General features: G+C 56.5%; 1 protein-coding gene across 1 annotated transcript in view; it reads left to right on the top strand.

The window, feature by feature from the left end:
- Positions 1-27,913, top strand: part of HTRA1 (HtrA serine peptidase 1) — a 51,439-nt gene that overhangs the window by 10,548 nt on the left and 12,978 nt on the right. Inside the window, exons 2-3 of the mRNA XM_062215152.1 lie at positions 14,431-14,530; positions 15,566-15,770. Of these exons, the coding sequence (XP_062071136.1) occupies positions 14,431-14,530; positions 15,566-15,770 (305 nt within the window). The remainder of the gene's footprint in view (positions 1-14,430; positions 14,531-15,565; positions 15,771-27,913) is intronic.

Here is a 27,913-nt window from a genome sequence, read left to right as displayed (position 1 = left end):
CATCTTCTGCTGCTTTCCCAGGCCATAGCAGAGAGCTGGATCGGAAGTGGAGCAGCCAGGACTCAAACCAGCACCTGTATGGGTTGTGGCTCTGCAGGAGGTGGCTTTACCCATTAGGCCACAGCGCCAGCCCCGGTCAGTGTCTTCTAAGCTGTGACTGGGTTTCCTTTGGGAGAATACACCAGGTTTTCCTCTCTTGGCCTAAAGACCTGTTTTAGTCTTGTTTTTCATACTGTTTAGACATCATAAACAATGAACTTACACATTTGATGACATTGTACTATGTGAGGTTTTGTTTTTTTAAGATTTTTTTTTTTATTTGAAAGGCAGAGTTACAGAGAAAAGGACAGACAGAAAGGTCTTCATCTACTGGTTCATCCCCCAAACGGGCACAATGGCCAGAGCTGGGCCGATCCGAAGCCAGGAGCTTCTTCCAGGTTTCCACATGGGTGCAAGGGCCCAAGCACTTGGGCCATCTTCTACTGCTTTCCCAGGCCATAGCAGAGAGCTGGAGCAGAAGATGAGCAGCCGGGACACGCACCGGTGCCATATGGGATGCCAGCACCACAGCCAGAGCCTTAGCATACTGTGCCACAGTCCTAGCCCCGTATGAGGCTTTAACGCTATGAATGTAATTTAATCACAGCAAAAAGTAGGGGAAAACATCCCTAAAGTCACCTTGACCATTATTCCAGCAGCTTGCTCATCTCTGTCCAGGGCATCGTCCATCTTTGCTGAACTCTTCCCCTGCTCATGTCCACTGGGGCCATGGCTCTGCCTGCAGACAATACCGACACGAACATTTCCACGTGTATGGTTATTTCTGTAACTAGGGTTGTTCTCTTAAGATGGATGTTAAGAAGTGCAATGCCCAGATAAAAGGATATGGATGTTTTTGGTAGTCTTTGGTGCATATATACATGGCAGATTGTTTCCCAGAGGGTTGCGGCAATGTTTGTGGCCATCAGCTGTAGCATTTCAACCCTTTAAGTCACTGAAAGTCAGGAAGGAATCCCCTGGCAGACATCACTGAAGAGGATGGGCCCAAGCCCGACATTCTGTTCCACGGGTCGGCCTCCGTGTCAGTATTCCAACAACATTTATTCTTGGGCTGATCACTTTAAAAAAGAGATTTATTTATTTATTTGAAAGAGCTACACAGAGAGAGGAGATGGATGGATGGATGGATGGATAGATAGATAGATAAAGAGAGAGAGAGGAAAAGAGACAGAGATCTTCCATCTGCTGGTTCACTCTCCAAATGTCCACAATGGCCAGAGCTGGGCCGATCCGAAGCCAGGAGCCAGGCTGATTACTTTTAAGAAACCAGCCATGTTTGGAGTAGAATGAGCACGGGAACAGGTGCTTCTCCCGGACCAGGGGTGAGTTTCGATCCCAGACCAACAGGCCTGGAGGGACTCGCATGGTCGTCAGATCGTCTGCTCCAACCCTCGTGCTTTGGGTGAGGAGAGGCCAGCGAGGGGACGTGCTAGCCCAAGGTCAGCCAGGACAGGACAGGGAACCTGAGTGCCTGGATGCCGGCGCTGGGCTCGCTGCGCAGAGTCTCTGGACACCGGCGCTGACCAGGGCACAAGGCGCCTAGGTAGGTTTTTGAGAAGTGAAGAGCACAATTGTTCAGGTGTTTTGTGCCCCTGCTAGAAGAACGGCATGAGCCACATGTGTAGCATTCAGTTTTCTGGTGGGCACATTGGCACTGTGAGGCGAAATGTGAGACTTTCTAATGGCTGTATAGGGCTATAACTCATACACTGTAAACTTCACCCTCCTTAAGTGCACAATTCGGGGCTTGTATTTGGCCATGGAGTTGATTCCCCAACATGAAATACCCAGGGCACATTAGCAGACACACCACAGTTGCCCTCTGCCCGCCGAGGCAGCCAGCGGTCCACTTGGTCTGTGCGTCGCCTGTTCTGGGCGTTTCGTGTGAGCGAACCATCCAGAGAGCCTGGCTTCGGTCGTAAAGCACAGGGTTCTCCGGAGTCATCCGCGCCGTAGCTGTGTCCGTTCCTCATCGCGTTTCATACCTGAAAAATACTCCACTGACTGGACACGGGCAGACTGGACTCTGGTCCTGTCATCTGTGCCTCATGGGAGTCCCCAGCCCAGGCAGAGTCGCTCACGCTCTGAGCTCCGGAGCTGCACCGCTGGTTCTGTTGGAAGAAGCCGGACTCAGGACAAGGGGGCCCCCCGAAGCACATTCTATATGGATGGGACTTACGGGCCAAAAGGAAAACACAGGAAAAGCGCCTTCCAGCTTTGTTGGGTCATAGAACTGTTCTGGAGCTGCAAGGGATATTGGGAAATGGAATGGTCTGGCTCCCCCTTACCTTACCGACCAGGTACCTGGGCCCAGAAAGGGAGGGAGGCTGGTCTTGGGTCCCAGGACCCACTTTTCGCGTTGTACTGGGGCCAGCTTGCTCTCTGGCATCTGTCAGTTTTACAAGCTACTCTTCTGCTTTCTCAAGGACAGCAGTTCGCATGCAGACAGGTGTGGGGGGAGGAGTGGCTGCTCAGGGGCTCCAGGCCCTCCCTTCCCCCACCCCACAGCCTCTGCCGGGCCCTCCCCGGCAGCTCCAGACACAACAAGCAGAGGAGTCCAGGCCGGAAGAGGTCCCAGCCGAGAAATCTGCGAAGGTCAGGACTGGAGCCAGATGCTTATCAAGAGGAAAGTTAATGGTGTTTTTGTGAGCTGAGCGGTCAGCTGCTTCCCAGAAGATAATAATAGACACCTCGCCTCGGGCATTCAGGAGACCTCTGAAAAAAAGAAATTGGTGGAATCGACTGGAGGCTACTGATGCCTGAAACAGGCCCCAGGAGGCTGTGGATGCGACACTGCCTCCCGTGCGCAAGCGGGAGTGTGTGTGTGTCTGCCAGGGAGCCCGAGAACCCATAGGCACCTTTTCCCCGTAAAGCTGCAGAACGGGGCTGAGCCTGTGACTGAGAGCCCGGCTAGCGGTGCAGGGCTGGCCGGGTGTCCCCGGGAAGCTGGGTCCCGATGCGACCCAGGGGACAGAGGCTGCCCTGGACTTGTAGAAGTGATCTTCCTCTTCACTTCCTGTGTCTTTCCTGGTCATCTCCTGCTGCAGCCTTGGCCCAGCCCCTGTGAACAATTCCTGCTCAGAGTGCCACGGACTGGGGCGGGCGACGGATTTGCAGCCTGAGGTCTGGCGTTGGTCGAACTTTTCCCACTCGGAGCCGCCTGGGAGACGGTACCGGAAGGCGGGGCTGCCAGCACTTGGAAGTGCCAGTGCGGGCTGGAGACTGGGGCCAGGCTCCCCGGCTCCACCCCCTTTCTCTTTTCTTCGCGAAAGGAAAGAAGGAGGTCACAGGAAACCCTCCTAAATTCCATTGCTTTATTTTGCTCAATTTTTAACCTTCAAAATACAAACCAGTGGCTGCTCACGGTGGACGCTCACGGTGGAGTGAGCCTGAGGGCTGTTAGCCATGGCAGGTTGCAGGCCCAGGCTGTGCCATTTAGCTCTTCTGTCGGTTTGCAGCCAGCGCCTCTGACAACACGCAGGGTTTCGGGTTGATTTGAGACCTCCGCTGGCTGTGGTGGCCACAGCTCGGCGATGCCTCTGTCCGTCCTGTGCGTTTTCTCCGCAGGGCCCAAGGCTGCCTCCCGCACGGCCCCTCTGCTCTGCCGGTGCCCCCCGTGCTGTGGAATGTGCAGCCGCAGCACCGATTAGAATGGGGGTCTGGTTTTCTGGAATGTGCAAGGTCTCGCTTCTGTTTCTGCTGCCTCCACACCCCAGACCGGCACTGGGCTCTGCTCGGTGCTGGAGCTGCCGCCGCCAACAAGTTTCCTTGGAATGTCGAGGAGTGGAGCGGGAGAACACAGCCACTCAGACAGAAAATGAGTTGCACCCTGGGCTGCGTGGACTTTTTCCCTCTTCCCCAGGCGACCCCCCCTGGCACACAGGAGGCCCCTCCCATTTGTGCCTTAAGCCTCCTTAGCCCCTGGGAACCCTTCTCAGTTGATTTCTCTCCTGACCCTCTGGGAGGAGGAAGTGCTGAGTTCCTGGGGCCCCTTTAAGTGCAGCCTTTGCCTCTCTTTCTCCCTGCTGGGGCCTGGTGCTCCTCTGGGTTTGTCGTTTGCAAATTCAGCCGGAAGCCTCACAGAGGGAGCTTTTCTTAGGGAAAAATCATCCCTCTGGCCCTTTCTGAAGGGAACCAGCCTCTCTCCTAGCTTCGAGTCAGGTGAGTTAACCAGGGGCCTCCTGGTCCTGTCTGGACGTCTACACACACCTGCCCGCTCCTGGGACAGGTGTCCTCCTTGGACCTCAGCTGCTGGTGTGCAGCCAGAGTGGTGGAGCAGCTCTGTCCATCCTGAGGCGCGGCCCCAGGGCCCTGGGTCCTCTCTCTGGTGACCCTGGTGGCTGGCCTGTTGCAGGCAGTGGGTGTCCGTTGACCTGTGTCTGCATGTGGGGCTTTTCTCTGCGGAATTGCGCACCCATCCCTCCTTCCCCCTACTCCCCAGCCGGTCAGAAGTGTGGGTAGGGGGCTTTGGCTGGGGCCGGTCTGTGCTGGGGAAGCCGGAGGGGCCTGGAAGACAGCTGTGCCGCAGACCCAGCCTCACTGTGAAGGCGTGAGCTGTGAGTGGAACGGGTCAATGCAGACCTCTGCAGATAGGTACCTGGAGGGTCATGTCCCCCGGGGGGCCTTACTGGATTGGGCTGGATTGAGTCAGACGGTGAGCAGCATCTGTGTGTGCACCTGAGGACTGGAGGGCTTGCTGCAGAAGGGAGGCTTGGCCCTAGGACCCCCTGAAAAAGAGGGGGGGGGGAGGCCTCCTGTTCGTGCTCCACAGTGGCGGGTTCCTGGGGCCCCTGGATTTGAGGCCTGCAGGAGCTAATGGCACTTGGAGGATGGGGCGCCAGACACTGGACCTGAGCTGGGGGGGGGGCCGCTGCCTGGGTGCTGGGCTGCGGGAAGGTGCCGACGCCAGCCAAGGAGAGTGTCCCAGATGTGTTTGTAGGCTGAGCCATTCCTCAAGATAATCCCGTTTTTCATGCCCCCCCCCCATGAACACTGGGGGCCTCCTGTGTGTGCTTCCTTTATTTCCAGTTCTGCCTGCTGTCTGCAGTGGCTGTGTATCTGCAGGAGACCAGGGGGACACTCCCCAGGGCCCCCAGGCAAGACTCTGACCTGGGGCCAGGGCCAGCGCCAATCGCCTGGGTGATGACTCCTCCCGGCCCCAGGTGGCCCAGGTGGCTTCCTGGCCCTGGATGTGGGAGTGGAACAGCTTTGCACTGGCCTTCACTGGCCCAGTGTGTCCTGTGCCTCTGCCTTTGAAAGAACCTCTGTAGCTTTTGTCAGCCATGCCCAGGTGGGAACGCAAGACTGAACCGGAAGCATCGGGAGCTGGGCCTGTGGAGGAGGCCGGGCTGCTCCCCGCACCACCTGGCCAGCCCGAGCCCGCCCCAGTCTCCCTCCTCGCCCAATCTGGACACCTTGCTGGCTAAGGTTCCTTCTTCACCCCTTGCCCTTTCCTGAGCCCTGGCAGTTGTGGGGACCGGGCTCTGCTCCTGTAGGCTCGTGGAAACCTTTGCTGGCATTTAAAGTGGGAGAAATTGGATCAAAAAGCACATGGGATTTGAGAGCCAGGGGGCTCCTTCCCGAAGCCACACAGCCCCCCTCTGCTGGGGTGTGTGTGGGTGTGTGGGTGTGGGTGTGTATGTGGGTGTGGGTGTGTGTATGTGTGTGTGTGGGTGGGTGGATGGGTGTGTGTGTGTGTGGATGTGTGTGTGTGGGTTTGGGTGTGTGTGTGTGTACGTGTGTCTGGGTGTATGTGTGGGTGTGTACGTGTGTCTGGGTGTGTGTATGTGTGTGTGTATGTGTGTCTGGGTATGTGTATGTGGGGGTGTGTATGTCTGGGTGTGTGTATGTGTCTGGGTGTGTGTATATGTGTGTGTATGTGTGTCTGGGTGTGTGTGTATGTGTGGGTGTGTACGTGTGTCTGGGTGTGTGTGTGGGTGGGTGGGTGTGAGTGCTCTGTCCAGCTCTGCAGAGCACCGAGGTGGACGCCTCGCACCTCAGCGGGTGGTTGCATTGTCAGCCGGTGCAGATTGCCCAGGACTCCCAGGTCCCGCCCCGGGAAGGCCGCCCTTCCGGCAGCTCCTGAGACACTCTTACGTCCTTAATCTAGACTCAGGGTTTTAAATCAAATGCATGTGACCGGGCAGGCAGGGTGAGGCTGTGCAGGAGGGCCCCGGGTCTTCGTGTGCTGCTGTGGCCGTGGCGCGCCTTGCCGAGTCGGCACAGATCTTGGTTTCCTCGTGCCCTGGGCTGTGCCTTGAATGTAGGACAGTGCATTAAAATGCAGGGATTTGATCAATCTGATTTGAATTTTGGGAACTTGCTGTTCCCCGGAATAAAGACGGGTTTATGTCTTTGCCCTCAAATACACTGCGCTCTGTTTTCCAAATTAGCTGCGCTTTATCAACTCTGCCGAGATCGGAAGGGGGATTGTTCTTGCTGGAAGGCACACTTGGGTTCTCAGTCTCTCATCCGGGCCGGACCCTTAGCCTGGAAGCCTGGAGCATGTTCCCACCACGAGGGGGGCTGGAGCCTGGAGAGGAAGCGTAGATGCAGAGCAGGGAGCTCCAGCTTGTGGGCCCCTTCTCTGATCCTCCCCTGTCCACCAAGCACAAGACCTGCCCTGTGGACTTGCGGGAGCGCCCAGGGAGAACATCTCTGGGCCTAGCCTTGTACCTGGCCTGCAGGAGGTGCTCCACAAATAGGGGCTGTTGTTTCTCCTACTGGTGCTGCGGAAGCTGGGTGGGATTTGGTAGCTGCAGGCGGGAGACTGAAGTGGTGTAGGCAGGAAGGGAGACCTGGATGCAGGGGGCTGGGGAGAAGTTTGCAGGGGCAGGCGTGTGCGCCAAGGAGGCCTGGGAGCCAGAGCTGTGTGATGGAGGTCACTGCAGCTCAGACAGGACGTGGGGATCCTGCGGTCGGTTCACGTACCCCAAAGTGCATGATCAGAGAGGGGGAGACACTGAGAACAGAGATCACACTTGCCTGAATTGGGGTTCCTGGAAAACCTGAGGAGTGGCGAGAGCCAGAGCCAGCAGGAGGTGTGAAGTATAGCCAGGAGGGGCGTGGAGACCCCCCCACTCCTCCCACCCCCACCCCGCAAGCGCGCTCAGAGCTGGGAGGTGATGACCCGGAGACCCTGGCTTCCCCCGGCCAGGTGGGAGATTCAGGGCTCCGTGGCTTCATCTCACAAACCCCCATGTTACAGACAAGGGAGACCGAGTGCTCAGAACGGGAGGCACTGCCTGCAGCCCCACGCTGGGAGGGGCAGAATCGGGATCTGAAGTCTGTGCCATTCCCTAGGCACCGTGACCTTCATAGCCTGGCTGACCCCGGGAGCTGGCCAGAGGGTTGGTCTGGGGGTCTCAAGGACTGCCAGAGAGGACGTGGTGAGGGGTGCTGTCTTGATCCTTTAGAGAGAACCTCCAGGCTGGCTGTGCAGTATTGGTGCCTGTGGGTCCCCAGGGCCAGCTGAGGCAGCCTGTTGCCCTACCTGCTGGCTGGGGGCAGGTAAGGGGTGGCACCTGCTGGCTGGGGGCAGGTAAGGGGTGGCACCTGCTGGCTGGGGGCAGGTAAGGGGTGGCACTTGCTGGCTGGGGGCAGGTAAGGGGTGGCACCTGCTGGCTGGGGGCAGGTAAGGGGTGGCACTTACTGGCTGGGGGCAGATAAGGGGTGGCACCTGCTGGCTGGGGGCAGGTAAGGGGTGGCACCTGCTGGCTGGGGGCAGGTAAGGGGTGGCACTTGCTGGCTGGGGGCAGATAAGGGGTGGCACCTGCTGGCTGGGGGCAGGTAAGGGGTGGCACCTGCTGGCTGGGGGCAGGTAAGGGGTGGCACTTGCTGGCTGGGGGCAGATAAGGGGTGGCACCTGCTGGCTGGGGGCAGGTAAGGGCTGGCACCTGCTGGCTGGGGGCAGGTAAGGGGTGGCACTTACTGGCTGGGGGCAGATAAGGGGTGGCACCTGCTGGCTGGGGGCAGGTAAGGGGTGGCACTTGCTGGCTGGGGGCAGGTAAGGGGTGGCACCTGCTGGCTGGGGGCAGGTAAGGGGTGGCACTTGCTGGCTGGGGGCAGGTAAGGGGTGGCACCTGCTGGCTGGGGGCAGGTAAGGGGTGGCACTTACTGGCTGGGGGCAGATAAGGGGTGGCACCTGCTGGCTGGGGGCAGGTAAGTGGTGGCGCCTGCTGCCTAGGCAGCAGCTGACGCCTTTCCCCCTACAGGTCTATGTCTTATGGGATCTGAGACTTGCATGATTCAGGGAACTTCTTTAAGGAAATGAGCTCAAAATATGAATACAACATTATGTATAAGATGATTCTTTAGATTGCCGAAAGAAGCCACCTCAAACCACAATCTTCAACAGGTGGACAGACAACACTGACATCACAAAATCCAGAAACATAAGACGTTTTTCTGGTTATCTGACCGATCCGCCAATACTTTTTGTCCTATGTGCTGTGGTTCTGGACTCTGAGCACCTTTTCATGTGATAGTGATTTTGTAAATATCCTGTGGGGGAAAAGAGAGTTGTCTATTACCTTTATTGTTATTATCAATAATTCAATCTATCCTCTTTTTTTAAAGATATATTTATTTATTTGAAAGTCAGAGTTACACAGAGAGAGAAGGAGAGGCAGAGAGAGAAAGAGAGGTCTTCCATCCCCAGGTTCAGTCCCCAGTTGGCTGCAACAGCCGGAGCTGTGCTGATCCGAAGCCAGGAGCCAGGAGCTTCTTCCAGGTCTCCCATGTGGGTGCAGGGGCCCAAGGACCTGGGCCATCTTCCACTGCTTTCCCAGGCCATAGTAGAGAGCTGGATTGGAAGTGGAACAGCCAGGTCTCAAACTGGCGCCCATATGGGATGGGCAGCTTTACCCGCTACACCACAGCACCAGCCCCTAATCTATCCTCTTTTATCTTCCCACTACCTACCTACTCTCTGACCTCTGCCAACCTCTGCCCACTCTGGGGGAGCCAGCAAGGTGAGCAGGTGGAACGCCCCTGGCCACCATGGCCATACTTGGGTAGATACCATCCACTCGACACAGAAGTGACTCCAGAGCACATGCGTGGGCCCCGTGATGCCTGCAGCCACCCTGACCCGGTGGCAGCTGTTGTGTGTGTGTGTGGGGAGGGTCCTGGCCTCTGCCAGCTGCCGTGCGATGGCCTCATTTCTGCCCTGGACCCAAAAGCATGTGATGACAGCGCGCTGCCGGGGCCCCAGCCGGCTCTCAGCTGATGCTCTGCCGACCTCCTCTGGAAATCGACCTGTGCTCTGATGACTGCCTCTGTGCAGGGATCCAGGATTAGCTACTGGACAGATCCCGAGAAGCAGCAGGCAGGGGCTGCCAGGCGTTCACGGTTCATGACGCCCATGGTGGCACCGTAGTTCTTCCTGGCACCCCCTTGACCAGAAGCATTCCAGTCAGTTCCATTTATCAAGTGCTTAGGTCCAAACAACTTAGTAAGTGTTAGTATCCTTATAACATAGTAGCTATTTGAGATAAAGCACACTGAAAGGAAAGATGACATTTTTAATTTCATTATTTGGTAACCTCAACGACTTAGCAATGGGGTGTGTGCACCTGTTGGGTGCCACGGATGCCCATTTCCAGGTCAACGCTGATTTTTGTGCAATGCGTTCTTTTTATCACAGCAACCTCCAGGAATCCAACTTCACGAAGGTATGGAATCATCCAAGGGGATGTAGTGAGATCTGACTGTGGAACTGGAGTACCTAGAGCTGCTTTGGCAGGTGTCCAACTGATAATGAGTGTCAATGTGCTACCCTCGAAAATGGGAAGCATCCCGCGTGTGCTGTGTCGCCGTGGTGTGCCACGTGGCAGACTTCGAGAACTGTGGCTTTGGACCACAAGGATTGCTTCTGTCTTCTTCCTGCCTCCTGTCTAACCTGTACCCGACATTTGTGCCTTGCCGGGGGAGGAAGCACGTTTTGGTGTGTTTAAAGCGCACGTGTGATGTTGTGCTGGTTTTAGATCAGAGATTCCCTTTTGCTCTTAATCCCCTCGCTGTGATGTTGGTTTTCACTGCAGCAGACTTCGTTCAGTGTGATAAGTGTCGGCTGCCCTCTGCATCATGGGTTCTGCATCCATGAGCTCAGCCAGCTGCAGACCAGAAATACTGTTTGGAAAAACCACATCTGTAGTGGATACGTTGAGGCTGCTCCACCTCCCAGGAGGAAGCTGTTGGAAGTGGTGAAGTGGTACCTGTGTAGCCACCTGGATAGCACAGGGGTGTGGTCTCCAGGAAGTGGGTCCTCCACGAGGGGATTATAAGCAGGAAAGATAGAAGAACCCTTTATTTGTCTTGGGATTGAATCCTGGCACCTTGTAAATTGTGGCAAACGGTGCCGTCCTTGGTGGGTGCCGTCCTTGGTGGGTGCCGTCCTTAGTGGGTGCCGTCCTTGGTGGGTGCCGTCCTTGGTGGGTGCCATCCTTAGTGGGTGCCGTCCTTAGTGGGCCATTGGTTGTGTTAGAATCAGGAATGACAAGTATGTCCCAGGTGAGTGGAAAGATCTGTGTGTCTGTAATGGTTGGGCCTCACTGTTTTATTCCTGGGATTAGAGACGGGAAAGTCTCATAGCTTAAGTATTCACGTTTTCCTTCTTTCTTCTTATAAACATTTTTTAAAAAGGTTATTTGAAAGGCAGGTAGGGAGGGAGTGAGGAGGGAGAGGGAGAGAGAGAGAGAGGAGGAGGGAGTGGAAGTGGTGGAGATGTGTCTCCCATTCACCGAGTTACTCCTCACATTCTGCAGTAACCAGTGCTGGGGCCGAGGCCAGGAGCAGGGCACCCAATCCAGGTCTGTGCATGGGCAGCAGGGGCCGAGTCACTTGAGCCATCACTGTGCTTCCCAGGCTGTGCCTTAGCTGGAAACTGGAATCGGGAGTGGAGTCAAAACAGGAGCCAAGCGCTCGGATACAGGATGTGGGCACCCCAGGCCGGGTCTGAACTCCTACGCATTCAAATGCCTGTCCTAGTTGTTTTTTTTTTTTCTTTTCTTTTTGAGAATAGCTTTGGACATTCTAGATTCTAGATTCTAGATTCTCCCTCCTCCTCTCTCTCTCCCTCTCCCTCCTCACTCCCTCCCTCCCTGCCTTTCAAATAACCTTTTTAAAAAATGTTTATAAGAAGAAAGAAGGAAAACGTGAATACTTAAGCTATGAGACTTTCCCATCTCTAATCCCAGGAATAAAACAGTGAGGCTCAACCATTACAGACACACATTCTAGATTCTTTGCTTTCCACAATAATTTTAGAAATAGGTCACCAATTTCTACAAAAGCTCCTGCTAGGGTTTTGCACTGGGAGTCTGTTTAATCCTAATTTGGGGAGAATTGATAGCTTAACAGTGGCGAGTGTTCTGTCCACTAGGCCGATGTTCTCCGTGTATCTCACCCGTCTTTGTTTTGGCGCTATTTTGTAGCTATCCGTGCACAGGTCCTGCACATACATTTTAAGCTGTTTTCCTGGGTGTTTAGTGTTTTGTTATGCTATAACAATAGATATTTTCAAATTTTGACTCCCATAGTTTGTTGCTGACAATAGGAGAATACCACTGATGGTATCTAGGGGCAAGCTCTCTCCTTGCAAATCTGCTTTGGAGATTCCTTAGGACTTTGTGTATCGCCATCACAACGTCTGCGCATACAGGCAGTCTCACACGGTCCTCTTCAATCTTTGTTCCGTTTCCTTGTCTTGCCTTGTTATGGGGGCAGTTACTGAATGCCAGCTTCCCGGGTAGCACCGAGCAGCTCGTAGGGCCAGGCTTTGGCCATGCAGGGGGCTCCCCCTCCTTGTCACCTTCTGCTCCTCACCTCTAGGCTAAGGCACCGTGCCGGGAGGGTGCAAGGCCCTGACTTCCGTGGGGACCTGAGATTTGCTTCCTCTGCTTAGTCGCTTCAGCAGGGTCGGGAGCCCCGCTGGCTGCGGCCGAGGCGGCCTCAGCCCCCGCCCCTCTGCGGTGGCTGTGGGCTACCCTTATAAGCTGAGAACCAGAGAAACAGATTAAGGCCAGGAAAGTGGCTGCCACATGGCTTGCCCCGTCATGTGCTGCAGGGGTGGCCAGGATGGCTCATGGCGGGGAGTCCTCAGGACCCTCACGGGTTGGCCACGGCAGGGGGAGTGGGTCTGCGGGAATTCCACCTCTCCCTTTCCCTCTGCTGTGCCACCACTAAGTGAAGTACTCAGAGCCGCCTCCTGGCAGCGTCCTTTGCTTTTTCTCTTTCTAAACTGGATGCCATGGCTTGCTCCGGTGTGTTTTTCCTACGGAGACGCCCACCATCACCATCTAAACCATGATGGACAGCTGCTGTTATCCTTGCATTATATGGACAAGGGCCAAGACTTGGGGTCGGGGGAAGGGTAAGGCCACACAGCTAGTAGGGGCCGTGCTGGGTGTCACGCAGTCCCTGTGTATTCCGGGACAGCAGATGGGGCAGAGCCAGCCCCGGGGCTTCTCCATGGGGAGCCCCTGCCTGGCCTGGCCCCAGCAAGGAAGGCAGTGGGCCAGCCAGGGGCCGGCCAGGGTTTCCGTGGCCCGCGAGGCAGTTGGATCTCCCTCTAGTTTGATGGGTAGGCCTGTCCCTGGAATGGGACTCGAGCCCTGAGCCCTGAGCCCTGAGTCCCTGCTGGTGGAGAGACACTTGGATTCCTCATTGGGAAATGGCCCCGGAAGAGGCCAAACGTTTCTTGCTCTTTGCATTGGCGCTGTGTCCATGTTGGAGCAGGTAGTTGCTGTTCCTTCTGTTTGTTTCTGTTCCCCGTGGACGTTGGTCCACAGGTGATGCAGAGGGAGGCTGGCGGCTTCCCTTCTCCTCTGGGCTGTGCAAGCCTGGCGGGGCTCCTCGTGGGGCTCTGACCCTTGCTCTAATGCTCCTTGTCCCTGGCTTGTGTGCAGAGCTGGGAGAGTGCTGGGCCGGTGCTCGTGTGGTGCCAGCCCTGGTCTTCCTGCAGCGAGCGAGGTGAGAGCAAGAGGCAGGGACTCAGCCGCAGAACACTGGGGCTGTGGCCCCATTTTCCAGGCCAGGAAATGGAGGTCACCTGGCCGACGGAGGATGGCCCCGGACTTCTAGGTCCTCCGTGGTGTCTTCTTGGTGGACGGACCCTTTCTCCAGTCTTTGCAGGAAAGCAGCGGCCTCTCGTTTTAGCAGGAAACACCTGTGCTCGTTTGCACCCAGTTGTGGCAGATTCTCCCAGCTCTGGTGTGGGAAGTCAGCAGGAGGAAGCGGGTCAATGCTGTAGCACTTGTCCCCCTGCAAACACCACGCTCGCCCGAGTTGCTGGCCTTGTGGGGATCAAACCTCCTCCTGCCCCCTCCCCAGGACGCAGGGCCCAGGCCCAGCGGGCCTGTTTACAGCTGTCAGCGTGATGTTCGCCAGGCTCCGTGCCGGGGAGGAGCATTTCCATCCTGGCTGACGTCTCCCACTGGAATCCTGGGGAGGCGCAGCCCTGACTCGCAGCTACCTGGCCGCCCCATGGGGAGTGGAAAGGTTGTGGATGTGCCCGAAGTGGGGCCGAGGGAGCTTGCTGGATCGTCCTGTTGTTTGTGCCGTTAAGTGTAACGGGGGACTCTACCCGACTGTCCTGTGTGCCGGGAAGGTGAAGAACCAACCAGCGTGAAGGTGGAGGCGAAGGGATCTGCAGTGATGCCAGGCAGCCGCCGTGCTTCCTTCAGATCCCTCTCCCTGGGAGCCGTGGATCATTTTCTGCACCCAAACCGCCCTGTGCAGAGAGATCAGGTTCCAGCTTTGCAATAAAGCAGCTGAGCACTGGGAGCTGGCACGGGGCCCCTTTGCTCGGGGACACCCCTTCTCTCTCAGCAAGGAGAGCTTGGGAGAGGCAGGCGTGTCCCTGGGCTATGCCAGGGGGTGTGGCGTTGGGTGCCGTTGGTTCCTGGAGACACAGCCATGGCGAGAACTGAGCAATAGCGCATGGGTGTGCAGCTGGCACGGGTCACCGGGAGTGTCAGGGAGCAGTCCCGGTTTTACTCCCAGCTCCTGGGAGGTGTGTGTGTGTGTGTTTCTGTGCATGTGTGTGTCCGTGCAAGTGTATGTTCATGCATGTGTGTGTGCACGCGTGGGTGGTGTACATGATCGTGGGAGGGTGTGTGTGTGTGAGAGGGCAGTGTGTTTCCATGTGCACGTGTTTCCGCATGTGGGTGGTGTATGTGCGTGGGAGGGTGTGTGTGTGTGTGTGTGTGAGCAAGGCTGTGTGTGCACATAGGTGTGTCCGTGCACCTGTGTTTCCATGCGCGTGGGGGTGTGGGGGATGCAGTGGCTCCCTGCGCCCCCCCACCCTTCTCCCTTTGCACCAGCACCAAGCCCAGACGGGTTCAGTGTCCTGTCTCTGCTTTTCCTCAGGGCAGGAAGACCCCAACAGCCTGCGCCACAAATACAACTTCATCGCTGACGTGGTGGAGAAGATCGCCCCGGCCGTGGTCCACATCGAATTGTTCCGCAAGTAAAGAGGCCCCGCCCTCTCCCCCGTGTGCTCCTGAGCCGCTCCAGCAAACACTGCCATTAGCACAGCCTTATTCAGGCATTAGTTACAGCGTCTGTGTCCCTACCTTAGCATAAGTGTTTCTCTCATAGGATCTTTGCCTATTTTTAAAGATTTATTTGAGAGATAGTTAGTGGCAGAGCGAGGGACAGACAGAAAGGTCTTCCATCCGCTGGTTCACTCCCCAAATGGCCGGAGCTGGTCTGATCCGAAGCCAGGAGCCAGGAGCCTCTTCCAGGTCTCCTGTGCAGGTGCAGGGGCCCAAGCACTTGGATCATCCTCCACTGCTTTCCCAGGCCATAGCAGAGAGCTGGATTGTAAGAGGAGCAGCCGGACACCAACCGGTGCTCATATGGGATTCAGGTGGAGGCTTAGCCCACTATAACACAGTGCTGGCTCCGCATTTGACTGTTTAGATCCACATTCTTGACCCTTCTAGATTTTTTTTTTAGATTTATTTATTTATTTGAAAGGCAGAGTTACAGAGAGGCAGAGGCAGAGAGAGAGAGGTCTTCCATCCACTGGTTCACTCCCCAGATGGCTGCAATGACTAGAGCTGTGCCGATCCGAAGCCAGGAGCTTCTTCCGGGTCTCCCACACAGGTGCAGGGGCCCAAGGACTTGGGCCATCTTCTACTGCTTTCCTGGGCCATAGCAGAGAGCTAGATTGGAAGTGGAGCAGCTGGACTTGAACTGGCACCCATATGGGATGCCGGCACCAAAGGCGGTGGCTCTACCTGCTACGCCACAGCACTGGCCCCCTTTCTAGATGTTTTAAGAACCTCTGGCTCCAATGAGATTCTCTAAGAGCATTTCCTAAGTGGATTCTTTGCTGCATACAGAAAATGGGCCTCACGTTTACTTTTCTCAGATGCGAAGCCCAGTGCGCACGGGGCAGCTGCTGCACCCGTGTCACGATGCAGTGCCCTTTCGTCCAGCTGGGGAGGTGTGTGTTGCAAGGTGCTTCAGGCTCACCTGTGTATGCTTCTGGCTGCAGGCTTCCTTTCTCCAAGAGGGAGGTGCCCGTGGCCAGCGGGTCTGGGTTTATCGTGTCGGAAGACGGGCTGATCGTGACCAATGCCCACGTGGTGACCAACAAGCACCGGGTCAAGGTGGAGCTGAAGAATGGGGCCACCTACGAAGCCAAAATCAAGGACGTGGACGAGAAGGCAGACATCGCGCTCATCAAAATTGACCACCAGGTGAGTGGACTCTGGCGCCGCCATCTGAATCTGTTCCCACCCGCAGGGCCCAGCTCTCAGGAGTCCTGCCCGGCCAAAAAGTTGGCGAGACCTGGAGGTGGAAGGGCCCTGATGCTCTCTGATCTTGTGGGAATCTCAGGGAGTGAACAGAAGCTGGTCTGAGCCAGGCAGGTCCGGTCTGAAGGAGGCAAAGGACAGTGACCTCCTGGTCTGGGAGCGGAAGGGGCCCAGGAAGCTGCTGGAAGAAACTGGTTATCAGATCAGAGTTTTTAAATATCTGTGTGGGTTTTGAAAATATTTATGTATTTGAGCAGCAGAGAGAAAGAGACAGAGAGATAGCCTCTGTTTGAGGGTTCATTCGCCAAACACCTGTCACAGCCAGGGCTGGGCCAGGCTGAACCAGGAACTCAATCCTGGTTTCCACATGGGTGGCAGGGACCCAGGCACTGGAACTTCCTCCCAAGGTGCCCGTTAGCAGGAGGCTGGAATTGGGCACAGAGCCAGGACTGAAACCCAGGCACTCCAGTACGGGTCACGGACATCTTACCCAGTATCACGGACATCTTACCCAGTATCTTAACCATCGAGGCAAACGGCCACCCCAGATCAGAGTTTTTAAAAATATTGGTCTAAATGTTTGTAAAGGAAAGCCATAAGTTTGTCAAGAAATCAGTTTGTCAAGGTGATCGGTGAAAATCGAGTTCCCGCCCCACCGCTGGTCCCATGGCCCCTGTGGCCACGTGTGTCTCCTTGTGCTCCATGGACGTGATCTGGATTCACAGTCTACGTCAGCGTTGTTGTTGATTGACCTGCCATTGACATGTAACCAACTGCTCAGAAAGCAGGCCAGGTCTCCAAAGGTGGGGATTTGGGAAGTTTAGTAGATGTGCTTTAAACAACGCTCCGGACTTAACAAGTTTTGGCAAACTTGAATGGATTTCTTCTTTCTAGAACTTCTGGGAGCCTTTGCTGTGTGACAGCGCACGTGGCTCCCTGCTAGGGGGTGCGACCCTGCGATACTTCTCCAGACTTGAAGGGTCTGTCTGATGCACCGCTTCGGTGGTGGGGAGGCCGCGGAGGCAAAGCCACGCAATTTGGGAAATGCTGTACCTGAAGATGCCTTCCATTTAAGTATACTCCCTGCGGTCAGTTGGTCTGCCTCTTTGCTCCGCCGCATCTGTATTCCTGAAGGCACGCCCCGTTCTTACTGATCGCTGGGCGTCCGCATGCGTGGACACCCTGATGCGGGAGGTGTGGCTGGTGCCGTGCAGCGAGTGCGTTTTCTGGTTTCCCTGGACTTCAGAAGGGAGGGGGAGTCAGGGCAGGCTGGAGTCCCGGCCCTGGCCTAGGAGAGCACTGTTGGCTGAGGGCCAGGACGGAGCCTCCTCACCTGGGGGCCACCTGGGTGCCGGCTGAGCAGTCCCCACTGCCGGCTCGGTGGCTGTTTGCGCCCTCTGGGCTTCTCTGGAAGCAGCTCTGTGTGCTGTTCTCACAGGGGATTCTGGACTCTGGCTCTTCTTTGGTGGTTGTTTTTTGTTTGGTCACAGCACCAGGCTCCTTTCTGAGGTGTGGGGAGCCAGCCTTGAGTAAGCTCGCAGCTGCATGGCGCTTCTCTCAGGCTGCTGTGGAGCTGCCAGCCACAGCCACCTTTCCAGCCGTGTGACTGACCACGAGCTAACTGGGCCAGACTCTGCCTTCACCTCCGGCTTCCACCCAACCTGCGCACAGCTGCATCGTCCCCGTTTTATGGAAGGAAACCGGACTCCGAGAACTTGAGGAGCCTGTCTGGGGCCACGTAGCTGTACCTCAATACCACAGCCTCCCAAGCCAGCCTGGCTGCTCTCCTGCAAGTGCCCAAGACCGAGCCCCTGGCCATTACTGGCGGGCTGGAGGCTGGCCTGTTTGTGTGACGGGACAGCTTGACCTTAAATAGCCCTGGGGGAGGCTGGCACATCCCACTCAGGAACACACCGCTGGAGAGGTGTCCAGGATGTGGGGTGGCCCCCGGAAGGAGGCTGCTGCAGCAGCTCAGTCTGTGGCTGCACACACGACTTGGAGCCTCACCCTGGCCTCCCAGCCCCTGGAAGGCAGCCGGCACAGGCCGGGCTGTGTGTAGCCAGGGCGCTGGCCTGTGCCGTGTGCACTGCCCCAAGGAGGCATTCGTGGTCAGAGTGTGTGGGCGCAGCCTGGGCAGCTGCTTCTGGCCCGGGGATATTCTTCTCAGATTCTGGAGCCAAGACAGAGACCAGATCCTGTGTCATCCCTGGCATGTTCAGGCAAGATGGGAAAGCCGGAGAGGGCACAGATGAGCTTTGCAGAGGGGTTTCTGGCCTGGCTCTGGCCGTCCCCGCCGGCTGTCTGGCAGTTCAGCCAGCTGCGTGCTGTCGGACACGTGTCTCGGGGTCTCCAGAAACAGCGCTGGAACATTTAAAATGGAACCGATGTGGCTTTTCAAAACAGACCGGGAAATGAAAGGAGGCGAACTTGCCGACACCCACACAAAAGCCTGGCTGCTTTTTGTGCTGACGGAGGTGGAGGTCGGGAGGCTCAGACGTCCCTGCCAGCTCTTTCTCTTTTGTCCCCTCGTTGGGATGTGGCTGTTCGGGGGAGGGTCCGGCTTGGCAGAAGCCACCCACCTGAGCAAATGGGAGTGCAGGTTCACGCCCCGGCGCGCGGGCTGGTGACTGTGCAGTAGGCAGTGACTGGGGTGTGAGCTGGCCTCCTGTCTCCTTGTCTTAGGGACAGGGAAAGAGGAACCATCCGGAAAGCCCAGAGAAGGCAGAACAGAACCAGCACATTCTGGACTTGAGGGATGACCGTTACAGATGTGCTGGGCAGAGGCGTCTCCAGCACAGCCTCGGCAGGGCCTGGTGTGGCCGCCGTGGCTCCCGGGCCCAGGGACCAGCTGTGGTTCCTCCTCCAGTCCAGGTCCTCCCGAGCACTTGGAGGGTTCATGTCAGGGATAGGCATCGTCCTTCCTGAGCCAACACTCCTGATGCTGTCTGTGGCCATCCGCTGTCCTTGTCCACGCCATGTCCCCTCCCTGCTTTCTCCAGGTACAATAGCCAGCATTTCCTTCTGGGAGGGGGTCTTTTTTTAAGATTTGTTTATTTGAAAGACAGAGTTACAGAGAGGGAAGAAGGGAGGGAGAGAGGGAGAAAGGAGAGAGGGAGGGGGAGATGGAGGAAGGGAGGGAAGGAGAGAGAGAGAGAGAGAGAGAGAGAGAGAGAGAGAGAGAGAGAGAGGTGTCTTCCATCTGCTGATTCACTCCCCAAATGGCTACAACAGCCAGAGCTGGGCTGATCCAAAGCCAGGAGCCAGGAACTTCTTCCAGGTCTCCCATGTGAGTGCAGGGGCCCAAGGACGTGGACCATCTTCCACTTCTTTCCCAGGCAGATTAGCAGGGACCTGGATCCGAAGTGGAACAGCCAGGGCTTAAACTGGTGCTTGTATGGGACACTGGTGCTGCAGGTGGTGGCTTTACCTGCTATGCCACAGCGCTGGCCCCCTGGGGGGCTCTTCTTGGGCAGGACCCTTGGTCACAGGGCCTGGGTGTGAACCCATGGCCTGGCTGGAGCAGGCAGGTGAGCAGCTGGCTTCTGAGCTGCAGAGAGCCCTGCGCAGCCTGGTTCTGGCACTTTCTGAGCCCGAGGCGTCTGCTTTGCCTCCCATCCTTGGAGCTCCCATCACGTCTCCTCCAGGGACTTGAAGTTGCTGGGCTTGCAGTTGCCAGAGATGTTTCTGGGCGTGTGACCAAAGAACTTTATTTTTTTTTTGGCTTGAGCTGCTGAGCCGACACGTGTGTGCTCACTTTGTCTGCTGTGTTTTGAGGCTGGAGAAAGCTGGGGGAAGACTCACGAGAAGCCCCCTTTTTGCCTGGCCTACCGGGCCTGCCAAGCTGGAGGACCGAGGGCGCCCCCTGCAGGCCCATCACCTCCTACCCTGCTGGGCATCCTTTCCTGGACCCCTGTCCTGGGGACCCCTTGGCGGGACCAGCACTGGCCTGCAGAAGGGAAGCGGGCGCAGTGAGCACGTAAACATCTTAACAGAAAGCAGCTTTGAGAGCAGGGTCCTGGAGCTTCCGACACAAACGGCTTCCGTGAGCCACTGGCCGTGTGGGCAGACGCTGTGGCTTCCTTCCAATGGCAGCATTTTGTCCAGGTGGTTCCTTTTCGCAAGCAGGAGAGGTGGGGGAGGGAGAGAGTGAGAAATGTGAAAAGAAAGCTGTTGGATGTCCTGAGGCCAGAGCACAGGGCCGAAACGCTAAGGAGGCGTTGTGGGCAGGAGGGAGGGGCGGCTTTGTAACAGCTGTTGTCCCAGCTGCACTCATGAGGGCACTGAGAAAAAGCTTTCAGATCCTGGCCCCCTGTTCTGCAGAAAACCCTTTGCAGATGTCCCACTGTTCTTTCCTTTTTTTATTTTAAGATTTTTATTTATTTATTCGAGAGGTAGAGTTACAGATAGAGAGAAGGAGAGACAGAGAGAGAGGTCTTCCATCCGCTAGTTCACTCCCCAAATGGCCGCAACAGCTGGAGCTGAGCTGATCTGAAGCCAGGAGCCAGGAGCTTCTTCCAGGTCTCCCATGCAGGGGCCCAAGCAACTGGGCCATCTTCTACTGCTTTCCCAGGCCATTAGCAGGGACCTAGATAGGAAGAGGAGCAGCTGGGACATGAACTGGTGACCATGGGGGATGCTGGCGCTACAGGTGGAGGATTAATGTGTGCCACAGCGCCGGTCCCTGTTCTTTAAAAAAAAGTTGTAGAGGAAAGAAACAGAGACAGACGCAGAGATCTGTGATCTGCTGGTTCTCTTCTCAAATGCCTGTAACAGCTGGGGCTGGGCCAGGCCAAAGCCAGGAGCCAGGAGCCAGGAACTCCATCCTGGCAAGCGCCTGAGCCATTGCCTGCTGCCTCCCAGGCAACTGGAAACAGAAGTGGAGCCAGGACCAGAACCCAGGCCCTCGGAGCCACTGTTCCTACAAGGGGACCTGAGCCCCTGACCAGCGCCTTGAAGGTGGGACCTGATGGGGTGACGTCCTGCCTCCTGACCTCATCGCCTTCCCCTGCGCTCCCCTGCTGTCAGCCACCCGGCTCCTCTGTGGCCTCCCAGTAGCCAGGGGACCTCGGGGCCTTGGCCATCCCCTCTCCCTGGGCCATCTTCCCCCAGCTCCTCAGAGAGCAGACCCCCTGCCTCAGGTCTGCCATTGACTTCTGCCTTAGCCAACCCTCCCCTGACCCCTCCGGGAGGGAGCTCCCATGCCGAGTCCCCTCTGCCCTACCCTGTCCCTCTGGGGACACAGAAGCCTGGGATGACCTTGATCTGATCACAGTCCACTGTTGACTTCGCCCTCCTCATCTCCATCACCATTTGGAACCAGCTCGTTTGTTTGCTGGTCCAAGTTCATCTCTGCTGTTGAGGGGGCGAAGGCTTGTCGGGCGGTTGGTGCTGGCCACAGTCTCCTGGTGTGAATCCCGGAGCCTGCTGCTTGGCTGGTAGCCTGGGGGACGGCACTGGGGATTCGTGTGCTGGGCTGCCCCCAGCTTTCAGATAAGGAGGTGCCCACACAGAGGGCTGGTGGCAGACCCACCTTCCGTCTCCCCATCCTCCCGTCACCCGGAGTTTGAGCGGACCCGAGGCTGTGCCAGGCCCGCGGCCGGCCTGTGGTCCTCAGTGGCCCAGGGAGCTGGCGAGGTCGTGTGGTTTCCTGCCGTGCTCTCCCCCGACGCCAACCGCCAGGTAAATATTTGGAGACAGCCTTGCCCAGGCTTGTGAGGCAGCGCCTGGGCCTGCGCCCATCCCTGGCCTGCTTCGGCACCCACAGGCCTGTTTGAAGTGGTCCAGGGAGAAGCCGCTGGGAACGGGGGCTGCTGTGTTTGCATAGGGTCCTGTGAGTGCTGAGCTTGCTGTGGCGTGGGAAGGCCAGACCCCTGAGCGTGGGGGTCAGGTCGGGGTCACTGGCCAGGGGTCCCATCCTGGCAGCTTCGACGAGGGGGCGCACGCCAGCCCCCTGCAGCCCTGCCCTGCTCTGACTCCCTGCCCTGAGCTCTCGGTGTGTGTGGAGGGTCCAGGCAGCCCCCCGGGACCTGGCGCCGGCTGGGGAGGGGAGTGGCCCGGGGCTTGGCGTGACTCACTCGGGGTCTCCTCAGGCAACCCGGTTGTCAGACGGCGGGCGCTGACTCAGTGGGGCGGGCTTGTCCAAAAGCAGATCAGATAACACAGAGCCCGCACATCCCGGGGAGCCGTCACTCATCCTCCCCAAGCCACTGGGAGCCCGCAGCACAGCGCGCGCCACAGCCACCCTCTCATTTTGCTTCTGTGTTTTTCCATTTTGGCTTCTTCCCCCCCTCCCCCCCCCCCCCCACGCTGTCCGTGCTGGGCGTCTTGTGGTCTCTCTTCTTTCTCTTCCAGAGCTCAGACGGCTCGCGTTGCATTTGCAAGGACGCCGCAGAGCCCGGCTGACGCTGGAGGCTTCTCTCACGCTATTGATCTTGACCGCTTCCAGGGGGTAGCGATCAGTGTGCGTCGGGCACTGCACACCCCGCAGGGAGGGGCCGCGGCCTTGCTCCTGTGTGTCAGGCTCCGTCCAGGACCTCTGGCTGCTGCCCTGTTCTGTCTCGATCGCTGCCCCCTTGGACGTGTGAACACACTTCAGTTCCTCACATCCTCCCAGCTGGAGCCCTGGGTGTTCTCTGGCGCTGGTTCAGGAACTTAGCTGATTGTTGAGGAAATTCTTTGGCCATATTTTTCTCTTAATATGGTAGTGCCTTTCCCTCTTTGGCACCCTCTTTTCAGGGAATTGGATGCGCACCATGAGTTTTGGGTCCGACAAAGCAGCTCCCAGGTTGCTGGGACCGGATTTGCCGGTGCCCTGATGGGACCGTCTCCTGTCCTCTTTGGGGGGGAACAGAAACCAGTCTCATCGGCAGCTTAGAGAGACGGTGACAAGGTTAGAGCTTGGCTTTGGCCAACTACAACCTGTTGTCCGAATTTGGCCCTCGACTTGCTTAGTTAGTAAAGCTTTATTGGACGTATTCCTGCACATTCACTTTGCCCATGCAAAGCAGAATTGGACAGTTGGTTGGGAGACCGTATGGCCTGGGAAGCTAGCAGCGTTCATGGGAAAGGCTGCCAGTCCCAGGGGTGGTGCAACCCCAGTGCCAAAAATTAGCACCTTGTCCTAGAGGATCTGGAAATGGCCCTGGGTGGTGGCCATGCCCACAAGGGCCAGGGGAGATGAATGCTAAGTGACTGGGGGAGCAGGAGAGGCCGATTTTGTTTGCTCTTTCTCTTGGTGGGGACTGCATTTCTTGGCTGAAGATGAAGCCGTGGTCTTGTAGGAGAAAGCCCAGAGAGGCCTTCTTTTTGCCCAGTTCTCTGTTATCTCCACAGAAAGGCGCTTGCCTGGATTCCCAGATGTTTTGCAAGTTGTTATTCAATTTTAAGAGCCCGGTGGATCTTGTAAGCTCTGGTTTGTTCATTCTTTCAGTTGTTTCTTATTTGTTTTAAAAAAGATTTATTTATTGAAAAGGCAGAGTAACAGAGAGAGAGAGAGAGAGAGAGAGAGAGAGAGAGAGAAAGGAGAGAGATCTTCTGTCTTTTGGTTCACTCCCCCAAATGGCTGCAATGGCCTAGACTGGGCCCGGCCAAAGCCAGAAGCCTGGAACTTCATCCAGGTCTCCCACACGGGTGGCAGGGGTCCAGGTGGTTGGACCATGCTCCTTTGCCTTCCCAGGCACATCATTAGGGAGCTGGACTGGAAGTGGAGCAGCCTGGGCTCAAGCCAGACTCTCATACTGGATGCCAGCATCACTAACAGCTGTAAGCTGCGACACCACAATACCAGCCCCCACTCGCTGATTTTATAACTGTTTCCTGAGCATCTGTCTTGGCCACACTCTCTGTTACGTGCCGCTGATGCAGTGACCGTGGGCAAAAGCCTCGGGGCTTTAGAGCTGGAACAGGAAACAGGCACAGTGGAGTTGCACAGGGTGATGAGAGTCCATGAAGGAGGCAAGTAGAAGAAGCGAGCTGGGGAGATCCCTGGAGACGATGCAGGCAGGGGAGCCCTAACTGAGCTGGGAGGGACAGAGGGAGCCGGCCAGGGAGACCAGGGGGCGGGGCAAGAATTGCAGGGGACCTGGGTCTGGGATGAAGTGCAAACTCTTATTTTCCAGTGAGTTTCTCAGAACCCTCCAGAATACAAGTCACTGTTGCCGGTTAGCTGGTTTCTAGTGTATTGTCTACATTAGTTATTGGCTTTGGTTTCTCGGGGGTCCTGCTCATGTCCTGGAAAGTTCCAATGTCTTACGCAGTCAGGCTCCCCAGAGCCTGCCACTACAAAGGTTCTTAATGATCTAGCCGGCCCCCGTCCGGGGCAGGATCCATACAGTTTCCGTCAGTGGTTTCCTAAAGCCGTCCAGACGTCTTCCTGTGTCGAGGCAGGAGTAAGACCTTCTGGTGAGCTGAGGACTGATTACTCGAATACATATGCTAATCGACAAGTTGCTTTGTTAAATAAGGCACCAGATGCTGAGAACAGGAACATGTGACTCATCGTGTTTTCCTCTTTGCTTTGTCTACCAGGCGGCTCACAGAAACCACTGGCATTTCTCATATCCCTGCTTTATGTCATGAATATATGTCTAATTAACTTAACATATGCTCTTGGTCCTCCACAATCTCAAATTATTTTTACATACATGGAAGTTATGCATCTTTTAAACATTTTTTAAAAAGACATAGAGGAATCTTTTTATAAAAAAGATTTTATTCATTTGAAAGTCAGAGTTACAGAGAGGCAGAGGCGGAGGCAGAGAGAGAGAGAAAGATAGAGAAAGAAAGAGAAATCTTCCGTCCACTGGTTCACTCCCCAAATGGCTGCAAGACTGGAGCTGGGCCTATCCGAAGCCAGGAGCCAGGAGCTTCTTCCAGGTCTCCCACGTGGGTGCAGGGGCTCAAGCATTAGAGTCATCCTCCTCTGCTTTCCTGGGTGCACAAGCAGGGAGCTGGATTGGAAGTGGAGCAGCTGGGACTTGAGCCAGCACCCATATGGGATGCCGGCACTGCAGGCAGGCAATGGCTTTACCTGCTACGCCACAGCGCTGGCCCCCTTTTAAACATTTTAAAACAGATTAGAAGAGAGTGCTATGTCATGGGCGACTTCCCTGTGTATGGAACCTGCACAAGCTGTGCCTGGTCAGTCCCATGGAGCGGACGCTACGGGGCTGCAATGTGCTGGACACGAGGCTCGGTGGGAGGACCTCAGCTCTTGCTCACCTCCAGTAGCTGGAAGGGACAGGCAGTGTAGCCTCACGGACAGCCGGAATCCAGGCCGCGTCAGAGTCTGCTGCCCACGCGGAAATGCCAGCCCACCCCCATTATTATTGAATTTTGAGATCCCGATGGCTCTTTTCAGGTCTGGTTTGTTCTTTCTTTCATCCGTTCACTTAGCCTTTCATCGATTTCATAAATATTTATGGAGCATCAGATGTGGCGGAACCCTGAGGTCGGTGGGTGAAGGGGACGGATCAAAGGGACGGCCGTGTGGACAGGACGAGAGTTAGACTTGACCGAGACAGTGTTTTTCCTCCCCTGGGTGCTACTGGAGGTATACAGCCACTGGCCGTTGGGATCCCATATAGCAGTGTTGACATTTTGTGGTTTAAACAGCAAGAGTAGGAATATTTGAGATGGCAAACATTGCTTGGTATAGCTCGAAGGAGACTAAATATTATGGCGGCATTCGAAACAGCAAGGAGGAAGCTGTCTTCCCGCTCATGTAAGCCCCCTTAATGTGTTTGCCGAATGATCCTCTGTTCTGCCCCTCCCCCTCCGCCTTGGCCCCCTCCCTCCATCTTCCCCACCGCTCTTCACACTCCCACTCTGTCACTCTCCCGTCCACCCTGTCTCTTCTTCTCCCATCCCTACACAGCTGGAGTAATGTGCCAGTTGGGGACCAGGATGGTGGTGGCCCGACGCCACTCTTCTGAGCTGTAATGTTGGCAGTCTCGGTGCCCGGGCAGTAGGCTCTCTGTGCTCTGACTTCTTGGTCCCCGGGTCACACACTACACTCACTGCAGCCACTCTTGACCTTCTCAGCACCATACCCTGGACCTCGTCGTCAATGATAACCTCCACCCTCTCTGGTCTGAATCCCGAGCCTCTCACTCGCAGCCTCCTCCTCTGGCAGGGCTGGCTGCATGGGCTTGTGACCGGCCCACTGTCAGGCTCTGTGCACAGGATCCTGTGCTCTGCGGTCACTACCCATTTTGTCTTTGAACTTGTGTGTACATGGAGATTGGCGATGAGACAAGGGAGCGTGCTCAGGGTCTTGGCTCAGGCGTATTCCTCCTCCTGCCTCCCACCTCCCCAGGACCGGTTCTGAGTCTTCCCTCTTCCTGTTCCCCGGGGACCCAGGTCCTGCCTGACCTTCCCCTCCCTGTCCCTCTGCAGTGAGCCCTGGAAGGGACCTGGCATAGGATGGATTGGGGTTGGGTGTGCACCTTGCATCACAGCATGGCGGCTTGCAACCCAGGACTCAGGCTGTCGGTGCCGTGCTGTGTTCTGTGGGCCCCTGGGCCCGGGCAAGCCTCTCGCACTGATGCAGATCCGCCCTGCATCCTGGCACAGAGCACAGAGCCTTTGGGATCACCCACGCTCCATGGGTTGGGGTGGGCCCTTGGAAAGGGGAGGTGCTGGCTTGACTTCCCCAGCCTCAGCTGGGGCACCGTGTGGGGTCTGGCAGCTGGCTGGTGGGGTGCCGAGTTGTGTTGCCCAGTAAATACCTTCGTGTCCCAAGGACCACAACGATAACTACCAAATAAAAAGAATCAAGGCAGGTTGAGAGAGAATGTGGAAGAAAGGAGAAAGCTTATAGTCTAGTACCTGTAACATCACTATTATGAACAAGGGGCCTTCATTCATTTGAGAGAGAGAGAGAGACAGAGAGACAGAGACAGAGACAGAGACAGAGAGACAGAGAAATCTCCCATCGCAGATTTATTCCCTAAGTCCCTAGAACAGCCAGGGCTGGGCCAGGCCAAAACCAAGAGCCAGGAGCCAGGAACTCCATCCAGGTCTCCCATACAGATGGCAGGAACCCAGTCACTTGAGCCATTGTCCACTGCCTCCCAGGGTGCACCAGCAAGAAGCTGGAATGCAGCTAAGACTTGAACCCAGTCACTGCGATACCAGGTACCACCATACCCACCTGGCATCCTAACCCCCAGGCCACACTCCTGTGCAGGGACCTGCATTTTCAGTTTGTAAGTAGCCAGTCCTGTCCCCTTGCAGCCCGGCTCAGCATATTTTTGGTTCATCTGGGCTCATAGCCCACGATGACCACCTTTGCACCCCCCCCCCCCGCGCTCTCTCCGGTGACACCCCCAGCAGCTTTGCACGGCCCAGTCTGTGCTCAGGTGCTGCCTCCCGCTGGGGAGGGGGATGAGCTCTTTCCTGCTTTGCATATTTGTTCGAGAAAATGTTCGCGTAACTGTTTCCAGAAAGCACACTGAATCACTCAGTTGAGCCACGGCCAGTTGTGCCGCGTTCGCCTTTGAAGCAAACTTTGAGCAGCGTGGGCCCGGCTGCGAGGCCCCGTGCCTGGAAGCTAGTGTGCTGGACAGATGGTGGAGGCGGCGGATTCTGCAGACTCAGCAACAAAAATATTTTTGCAACCCAGGAGCACTTTGTGCTTTTCAAAGGAGGGAAAGAGGCAATTGACTGGGCTCGTTAGGCTGAAAAGCAGCTGCCCGTCTTCCCTGCAATGTGGTTTAATGGGTTTATTTATTGCTGTTCTTGTAGGGCCTCGGGAATGGGGTTGCAGGCCAGTGGGCACCCGAGGCTGGTGGGCAAACCCCCTGGGCGGATGCCGGGGTATCTGTGGTCCTTGATATCCGTGCCCCGCTGTAGAAGGCTGGCCTGGCCTCATCTGGGGGTTCCAGAAGGGCCCTCCCCTGGCGCAGCGGCATCAGTTTACAGGGAGTGGTACAGAGAGAGGTTTATCGGGGCTTGTGGTGATCTCCCTTGAACTACCCTCTGCTAGTAGAATTGGCTGGAAATTGTTAAGTGTCCCGGAAAGACCCCCAGTTGTCAGAGCAGAGACAGCGTTGGAATCACCAAGCCTCGCTCCCGTGTCGTAGATG

Source organism: Lepus europaeus, chromosome 17 (genome assembly GCF_033115175.1).
Source record: "Lepus europaeus isolate LE1 chromosome 17, mLepTim1.pri, whole genome shotgun sequence".
Taxonomy (NCBI): Eukaryota; Metazoa; Chordata; class Mammalia; order Lagomorpha; family Leporidae; genus Lepus; species Lepus europaeus.
The sequence above is the reverse complement of the archived record's forward strand: the minus strand, read 5'-3'. Positions and strand labels throughout refer to the sequence as shown.